Below are 9,809 nucleotides of genomic sequence, written 5' to 3'. Positions count from 1 at the left end.
ACCTACAGTCTAAGCCGAGGGTGATCATTGGACCTATAGTCTGAGCAGGGGGTGATCACTGGACCTACAGTCTGAGCAGGGGGTGATCATTGGACCTACAGTCTGAGCAGGGGGTGATCATTGGACCTACAGTCTGAGCAGGGGGTGATCATTGGACCTACAGTCAGAGCAGGGGGTGATCATTGGAACTACAGTCTGAGCAGGGGGTGATCATTGGACCTACAGTCTGAGCAGGGGGTGATTACTGGACCTACAGTCTGAGCAGGGGGTGATCATTGGACCTACAGTCTGATCAGGGGGTGATCATTGGACCTACAGTCTCAGCAGGGGGTGATCATTGGACCTACAGTCTGAGCAGGGGGTGATCACTGGACCTACAGTCTGAGCAGGGGGTGATCACTGGACCTACAGTCAGAGCAGGGGGTGATCATTGGATCTACAGTCAGAGCAGGGGGTGATCATTGGACCTACAGTCAGAGCAGGGGGTGATCATTGGACCTACAGTCAGAGCAGGGGGTGATCATTGGACCTACAGTCTGAGCAGGGGGTGATCATTGGACCTACAGTCTGAGCAGGGGGTGATCATTGGACCTACAGTCTGAGCAGGGGGTGATCACTGGACCTACAATCTGAGCAGGTGGTGATCATTGGACCTACAGTCTGAGCAGGGGGTGATCATTGGACCTACAGTCTGAGCAGGGGGTGATCATTGGACCTACAGTCAGAGCAGGGGGTGATCATTGGACCTACAGTCAGAGCAGGGGGTGATCATTGGACCTACAGTCTGAGCAGGGGGTGATCACTGGACCTACAGTCTGAGCAGGGGGTGATCATTGGACCTACAGTCAGAGCAGGGGGTGGGCATTGGACCTACAGTCTGAGCAGGGGGTGCTCACTGGACCTACAGTCTGAGCAGGGGGTGATCATTGGACCTACAGTCAGAGCAGGGGGTGATCACTGGACCTACAGTCTGAGCAGGTGGTGATCATTGGACCTACAGTCTGAGCAGGTGGTGATCACTGGACCTACAGTCTGAGCAGGGGGTGATCACTGGACCTACAGTCTGAGCAGGTGGTGATCATTGGACCTACAGTCAGAGCAGGGGGTGATCATTGGAACTACAGTCAGAGCAGGGGGTGATCACTGGACCTACAGTCTGAGCAGGGGGTGATCATTGGACCTACAGTCTGAGCAGGGGGTGATCATTGGACCTACAGTCTGAGCAGGGGGTGATCATTGCATTTACAGTCGTAGTAGTGGGTAATCAATGTGTTATAGAATTACATGGCGGGCTGTGCCATGTCTCTGATTACATGTTTCTATATATTATTATCCATATATAAATTATTTCATGGAGGTGAACTCGCTTTTCTACTTGATTTCTGCTGTTCTCCTATCCCTGTCCCCGTGTGTAGAGCTTCTGGAATACTTTCTTTTACTTCTTTATTTCCCTCCATTAAGGAATTGACTGTCCATCTCGGCCTAAAATACTGAGCTATGGAAGAGGCCGGAAGATGACAACATGACACAAAGAACCGTGTGCGATACAAGAGGTGCGGAGCAGCTGTGCATTCATGGAGGAGCTGCCTCCGCCCCAGTGACACAATATGGCTTTTCATGACGTTAGAAATGATTGGCACAACATATGAGCGACATACAATACTCCTGTGCATAAGAAACGTGACACAACCGTAAACCGAGTATTTACACCGGATGTAAACAATGCTGAGGCTTCGATGGCTGCGGCGGTATGAAGAGTCAGTGCATTGATCAGCAGCTTGGATCCCGTCTGCACGACTGTGTGCAGCTTACACAGCAGCGGTTGGTGTCTGAGAAGTCCTTACTGAAGGTTTGCTATTTACCTCCGCACCAAAAACTTGGGAAAGTCTTAGGATAACGTTTATTTTGGGCAGTTTACAGTCCACATCCGTCTTGGATCAGGGGAAGGATGTGGACACTGATGGAAGGAGAAGCTAAAGAAAGAAAAACAGCAGGAATAGTAATAATGACTGATTGTGGATGTCTAGAGGTGTGCCGCCCTCCATCTTACAGTCACATATCTCCTCTCCTCTGTTCCTTTTACTTGCTTGGCAAGTGTTGAAGTCCTACAGTACAGTCACCACAATATACTGAAGATTGTCCTAGAATAGTCCCAGCAAAGCGCTGCTCCCACCATGATTGGCATTCAGAACTTCATGTTAGGACATGAGATTAAGGAATTTATTTTCCTCTGCCAACGTGCTAAGCATCGAGCTCATATCCCCTATGGCCATATTGCTTATCCCAGCTGGGACAGAAGGAAAAGTCAAAGAGTTCCTAGGAGTTGTGAGGCGAGAAGAGTTTTGGGAAAGGCTTTGGAGAAGGCCAGGACTTATGGTCCCAGACATGAGACTGGAATGGTCCCCATCATCCATCATAGCTTCGAAGTCTATGACGGGAGGTTGTTCCAGACCTTGAGAGTCCACCACTGTGCTAGTGACCTGATTGACTCCTGGAGATGGCATGGTGGGTACCTGCCGAACTGAACAGTCTGGTGCAGAATTATAATTGCTGCTCCGGTCAAACATCTGTACTTGGCCTGAGTAATAGAGTAAACCATTGTCTTTAGTGTTCATACACGAGGTGGACTCTAGTTCCTCGCTGGTTCTTTTTGGGGTGGCTTCTGCTGTTTGCTGGCATGGACTCTGCTCATTCACTGAGCCCCTCATAAACGTGGCAGGATGCCCTGAATGTATACTCCTTGGCCTGTTGGGGGGATGAGGTGGAGGTCTTGGCTGCATCAATATGTTATTAATGCCCTGACCCGACATTGGCACGTTATTGAACAGGTTCGGGTTACTTGGGTTGGGGTAGGGGTTTGCTGGTTGAAAGGTCTGATGATTAGCATGGAAATTATTCGTTGTGCGCCCGTCCTGGCCACCGTTCATCATCACGTGCTGGTTATTACTGGCTGCGTTGCTCTGAGGAGCGTGCACATGGTGGCCAGGTCTTTCTAATATATTGGATGAGGGCGAGAGTTGGCATTGGCCATCAGTGGGGACTCTTAACGTATGCGGAGACTGGCTACAGCTCTGCTGCTGGTTGTAACCGGTGCTGGGGTTTTGGCACAGGTTCATCTGCTGTTGCCTATGCTGAACGTAATGAAATCTCTGCCCATTCACACTACAGTTCCTCTGTGCCAAGTCTTGCTGTGCTGCCGGCAGATTATTCGCACTGGCCTGCAATGGCTGGTGGTTGAAGTTTTGATACTGGCTGAAGTTTTGCGTCTGCTGTACGACCGCCAAGTTCCCTTGTATAAAAGCCTGTTTTGGCACATCAGCCGCGATATCTACGGTACCAGAGCTGACTTCGTTCCACTGAACTGGCATGTTGTTCTTCTGCAAGTCCGGACCCGTGATCCGACACTGGTTCTGTGCAGGCTGCAGATAGTTCTTCATATTACTTTGGAAGTTCGGAGGCTGATTGCTGAAGCAAGACGGAGGTTTCGGCTCCGCTCCTCTGTTCTGAGACTTAATATACTGGACGACATCGTCCGGCAGCACAAGGTCGTCCTCACCGCCAGGGACGTCCATATCAGCTGGGATGCCTTCCAGGATGACATTCTCGCTGATGCTCGGTGGCCGTGGAGAATAGATATGTCTGTGAAGGTTTCCATCGGAGCGGGCATACTGCTGGAGGCTGATGTTCCTCTTGTCCACGGTTTGTGAAGGGTGCAGCGTATTCATGCTGTTCATGCTGTGGAAACGCTGAACCCTTGGTAGATGTTGGCCTTCTAGTCCCACTGCCATCCTGACTGGGTCACTGGCGCGTCTTGTGCCGTTTCCAGGAGCCTCATGTGGAAACATCGGTACTGGGGCGTTACCCAACCCGTCACTGCATCGTCTTGGACCCAGCTGCTGCCTGAAGATGGGCAGGGAATAGTCTGACCCATCCAGTAAAGACATCTTGCTTCTTAAACTCATCTTCTCCATGTTGGGCAGAGGTGTAGGTGGGGGGCCGCCTGTCGCTGCAGCATACTTGGCCTTCAATCGATACTGCTGCGCAGGAGTCAGATTCAGCAGCGCGGGCAAACCATTATGTTGGCTGGCATCACTGGATCTTCTGGATGCATCGGTGGAGATGGGGTCATAGGAATCAGCAGAGCTGGCATTGTTCTGTCTCCCACAAAACTGAGAGGCCTCACTTGAACGGCGGCTGGAGAAATACGGGGAAATCCCCGAGGATCGCCGGCTGGTGTACGCGGAGCTGATCGTGCTGGTGGCACTATCACGCCTGTCATTTAACTGGTTCAATATCGTGATATCATTCAAAGACAGGTCTGAGATTCTTGGGTTTATATTCACACCGCCCGGGACACCGAGATTGTCAAATGAAGAGCCTAAAAGAGAGAAAAGGAAAACTCGTCTTAATATTGCGCCACTTAAGTAGAATGGAGCAGCGCAGTATCCAGAGCTCTTATAGGATCGGCCAAAAATATCCGATCTCGTGGGGGTCCGACTCTGGGCACCTCCATGGATTAGCTGTTTGGAGGGGCCGGTGAACAGTGGCTGTGTGGGTACTGCAGTGTTGTCCCATTGAAGTGAATGGGTTAAAGCTGCAATTCCCATCACTGCTGCCATCAAATCGACGACGTGCAGGTAAACGAGGGGCTTCTTCAGCACTTAGAACCCCGTGGTTTCTTCAGCGTCGGACCCCAAGCAATCGGAAATTGATGGCCCATCCCTAGGATATTTGAAATCTGGAAAACACTTTTTAATTTTTCAATAAAAAAAACTCCAACAAAACGATCAAATACAGAAGAAAATTGTAGAACGCTGAAAATAATAAGGAACCAAATGATAAATTGTAAAAAGCCCCCGCATTATGCATCTCTATACACTGTGTTCCAAATTATTATGCAAATAATATTTTCTCAGATTTTCCCAAATTACCTATATGAATTGCAGTCATTGTAATTTTCCAGTCAAATAACTATTAGAGGACAATTGAAAGGTTTTTGTACAAACTGCCTATGATAACAGTATATTTTTAAAAACATAAAAAACTCAAACTGCACTCAAAATGCATGTTCCAAATTATTATGCACAGCAGAGTTTTCAACCTTTTCATTTTAATAAAGATCAAAAAAATAGTCATTTTTTAAATTATAAGCATTAGCAGGTTATTACACACTGAAATCAAACAGATTTCAACTCAAAACTTTATCCTAGGTGATGTTACATTTGCACATAGGACCGCTTGTTGGAAAGGAGCTTCTGAACTCTCTCGTCCATTGAATTTGTCAGGTTTTGGATGGTTTCTGCTTTAATTGTTTTGCATGAGGACAGAATACCCTCCCAGAGCTGTTGCTTAGATGTGAACTGCCTCCCGCCATCATAGACACTCCTTTTGATGATGCTCCAGAGGTTCTCAATGGGATTGAGGTCAGGGGAGCATGGGGGCCACACCATAAGTTTGTCCCCTTTTATGCCCATAGCAGCCAGAGATGCAGATGTGTTATGTGCAGCATGAGACGGGGCATTATCATGCATGAAATGATCTTTCTGCGGAATGCACGGTTCTTCTTCTTGAACCATGGAAGGAAGTGTTGTTTGAGAAACTCAACATGCACTATGGAGTTCATCTTTACCCCTTCAGGGATTCTAAAAGGGCCGACAATCTCCCTCCCCATGATTCCAGCCCAAAACATTACTCCACCTCCTCCTTGTTGGTGCCGTAACCGTGTTTGTATGGGGTGTCCATCAACCAGCCATCCTCCATTCCATCCATCTGGACCATCAAGATCATTTCATGCATGATAATGCCCCGTCTCATGCTGCACATAACACATCTGCATCTCTGGCTGATATGGGCATAAAAGGGGACAAACTTATGGTGTGGCCCCCATGCTCCCCTGACCTCAACTCCATTGAGAACCTCTGGAGCAGCATCAAAAGGAGTGTCTATGATGGCGGGAGGCAGTTCACATCTAAGCAACAGCTCTGGGAGGGTATTCTGTCCTCATGCAAAACAATTAAAGCAGAAACCATCCAAAACCTGACAAATTCAATGGACGAGAGAGTTCAGAAGCTCCTTTCGAACAAGGGGTCCTATGTGCAAATGTAACATCACCTAGAATAAAGTTTTGAGTTGAAAACTGTTTGATTTCAGTGTGTAATAACCTGCTAATGCTTATAATTTAAAAAATGACCATTTTTTTGTTCTTTATTAAAATGAAAAGGTTGAAAACTCTGCTGTGCATAATAATTTGGAACATGCATTTTGAGTGCAGTTTGAGTTTTTTATGTTTTTAAAAATATACTGTTATCATAGGCAGTTTGTACAAAAACCTTTCAATTGTCCTCTAATAGTTATTTGACTGGAAAATTACAATGACTGCAATTCATATAGGTAATTTGGGAAAATCTGAGAAAATATTATTTGCATAATAATTTGGAACACAATGTACATGCACTGGATTATTGATGCTGGGGTCCCAATATAGGTACTAATATGACCGTTCTGTGTGCAGAGAACATCGAGTTATCGGCTGCACAGTCGGGTTACACAGAGGCATGTCTGCAGAAACCAATTTTTTGAGCAAACTTAAAAATTATTTCACCCGACGAAAAAGTGTTTTTCTTGTTCCTCGGGTGATTGGCAGCTTGTTCACACTGGCGGATATTCAGGAAACAAGCGCTAGGAACACTCGCTCCTGATTATCGTCCTGTCTGAACGGGCCTTACTACTGCCTGTGACAAGGGTACGGCAGGTGTTGGCTCTTTTGCCCCCACAGGAGCCGCAGATTATATATAACAGGGGCTTCTCCTCCCCGGAGCTCATCACGTACCATTTCCAGAGATGGCTGGGAATTTGGTGTTCCTGGCAGGTGGAGCTGGATTCATGAATGAGCACGATTCCTTCATTGTCTTCAGCTTCTCCTTCTTCAGCTGCTCCAGTCGCTGCACCGCGGTGCCACCTTGTTTCCTGAGCTGTAAGCCCAACATGGCGCTACCCGATGAGACGGTGGAGTCCACCACAGGGCTGGTGTCCTCCAAACCGAAGATGTCCCCCAGGCCTCCGTCACCATGAAACTCTACTCCGCTGTCAGTGTTGTTGGCGTTGCCAAGTGGAGATGGCTCACTGCTGCAGGACGACTGGCCGCCAGGGCTGGGCTGTATCTGAGGGACAGAACATGGGGTCAGTGCCGGAGGCGGAGGAGAGCAGCGGCGACAGGTGCAACATGCATGGAGGTCACCAGAGCTGGATGATGGGGGTTGTAGGCGGCATGCACCAGCAGACATCACTCAGATGGACTCTAACTCCTATTTATCACTAAATCCAGAACCTGGAGGGTCAGAGGAGACCACCAGTCATATCTACGAGGCTTCATCACCGTGCCCCACCAGTCTGATGCACTCTGCTTCTATTCTCTGTTTTCAAGATCTCTGCTTGCAGCCAGCGAGTTAATTTATTGGTGAGACGCTAAAATACCATTATATGCTGTCTTCTCAAACAGATGAGGTTTTGCTACAATGTATCTGTGTTGTGTCTCTTTTCCACAGCAGAGTTCTTGTCTGCTCTGATACATTGTAACAAATCCATCACCTGTGTGAGCAGGTCAGACTTTCAATGAGAATTTCCATTCACTTACAGTAAGCAGAGATTTTGAAAAAAGGGAAAAATAATTGAAACACGAAGGGCCCGATTCATTGTTGCATTTGTGTCTATGTTTTGGTTATCTTTTCTCTCGCATCATTTTTTTAAATTTGCGCCTATTTTGAGCTCCATATAAAGCTTCTTTGTCTGTTTTCTTCGCCGTTCGGGGCCGTGAATTTTATAATTCAAATGTTTGCGACAAATTCATTTTTTGTGATGTTTTAAAAAGCCGCACGGTCCCCACTCGGAGTTGGTTTTCTTTTCAATTATTTTTTACGCTCAAAATTTTTGCACAAATGTTAAGAGTTGTGTGACTTTTTGCTCTAAAAAAGCCCCATAAAAGGAAAAAAGACAAAAATATAGAGGATTTTTATTTAGCACATAATTAATGAACCCGCCTGCGTCACTTTAAAGAATTTGGTGCAAAAAAATGGCAACGAATACCAGAAAAAAAAAGAAAAGTGACTTAAAGCCCCCCCCCCCCCAAAAAAAAAATGCAAAATATGAATTGGGTCCAAAGTTCATAGGAAAGTGGCAGAACTTATCATGATATGATGAAGCCTTGATGTCGTAAGTCCGGACACCGGCCCTTTAATATCCTAACTAGGAAAAATCAATGTCTCTGCTTATACTATAATACTATATACTCTGCTTATATTGTAATGGAATATTGGACCCCATTGGGGTCCTGGCACTGACGTCTCTCACCTTGATAAGGTCTGTCCTTAGGAAAGTGTTAGAAAGGGAATAGAAAGAACAGGAGTAGTAGTTAGTAAGAGACTGGGAGTCGTAGTAATCCACATAATAGGAACATCATTAGGAAGATATTTATGATGGATTTATGGAAAGGTCGGTGCCAAAATCAACCAAGTCCCAAGTTTACTGTAAAAATAAGTGACCCCCCCCCCACACGACTCCAGCACCATAATATCCACCCCGTGGGGCCGCGGTCATGCCTTGTACCCAGGACGGAGGCCTCCAGAGGACGAGGATGAAATATTACAGAGATTCCGTCCAGACATGAATGTATCCACACCTAGAACTTTCCGCAGCTTCGCGCTTCCTCCGGGATGATGTGGATATAACGTACCGGCCTCATCCGCGTCTCAGGAGCTAAAGTTAGCGGCGTCTGAACATGAATACCAGATCTCCCCGGAAGACCGCTGGTAATGCAGCAATGAGCAGTGCTACAGGTCACAGATCCGCATTCACCAAGCTGCGGATACGCCGTCACCGCTGCATCCAATCATGTCCCGCTGCATGATATCAGAGATAAAGAGGCCCCCAGGGGCCCCGCACCGTGTCATTACTCACCATACTGTCCTCCGTCTTGATAGTCCTGGACTGGAAGGCGTCTTCTCTGCCTCTGAAGCCGCCATTAGACTCTGCGTGTTCTGCAGACAGTCTGGTACCGGCCTCGCTGTCGCCATTCTCCCGGGGCCCGGGTCTGCCGTCATTGCGCTGTTTCTTGGTGACGTGCGCCTCGGGACCGTGCACCGTCTTCACGTGTTTCCTGAGAGAGCTGGGGTCCGTGTATCTCTTCGTACATCCAGGGATTTTGCAGATGTAAGGTTTCTGGAAAAGTCAAAGAACTCCATCTCATGCACTGAGCAAATCCAGCATTAACCCTTTCTATATGGGTCTATTCTCCATCTGCAGGACGCCATGCTGGAGGGGGCAGGATGTCACATTGGTCACTTGTATTTATGACAAGGACAGTTTGGATTTTACAAATTGAAATGAATAATGAATCCCACAACCAAGAATCTCCGCTTCCATTGTCCACGTCACCGAGCTGCTGTCTGAATACTAAAGACGTCATCCACGGAGATCGTTGCAGAATGGAACCTGAAACTTCCCACCATATGTTTCTAGCCATATTTAAAATCTTTGCTTGCAGTCAGTGAACATTTGTGTTTAGGGGAATGAGGCACTAGACAATGACCTATTGCTTAAGTCAGAATTTTGCAAAGTTTTTTTTATTAATTCTTTTTGGCAGGGTTATTTTTTCCATATCACAATCTTTCTTAAAAATAAAAAGGAGAATTCCTGCAATTTTCACATTGAACAACTGGGAATTTTATAATTCTAATTTCCTATTGTTTCAGGAAAATCATATTGGCAGCAATAGACGGATTCAGAGCCTTTCTCTTACTGAAGCATTTAATGAG

At 46.9% G+C, this 9,809-nt stretch overlaps 1 protein-coding gene across 2 annotated transcripts in view; it reads right to left on the bottom strand.

Moving 5' to 3' along the window:
* Positions 1-1,107: 1,107 nt before the first annotated feature.
* Positions 1,108-9,809, bottom strand: part of GLI2 (GLI family zinc finger 2) — a 294,201-nt gene continuing 285,499 nt past the window's right edge. For both annotated transcript variants that reach the window (XM_073647502.1, XM_073647503.1), the window contains 3 exons: positions 8,953-9,213; positions 6,830-7,160; positions 1,108-4,378 (listed from right to left, as the gene is read on the bottom strand). In XM_073647502.1, the coding sequence (XP_073503603.1) occupies positions 2,199-4,378; positions 6,830-7,160; positions 8,953-9,213 (2,772 nt within the window). In that variant the 3' untranslated portion in view covers positions 1,108-2,198. The remainder of the gene's footprint in view (positions 4,379-6,829; positions 7,161-8,952; positions 9,214-9,809) is intronic.

The sequence above is a fragment of the Phyllobates terribilis genome, unplaced genomic scaffold (assembly GCF_046119375.1).
Source record: "Phyllobates terribilis strain yellow unplaced genomic scaffold, ASM4611937v1 Scaffold_9__5_contigs__length_417890890, whole genome shotgun sequence".
Classification (NCBI taxonomy): Eukaryota; Metazoa; Chordata; class Amphibia; order Anura; family Dendrobatidae; genus Phyllobates; species Phyllobates terribilis.
The sequence above is the reverse complement of the archived record's forward strand: the minus strand, read 5'-3'. Positions and strand labels throughout refer to the sequence as shown.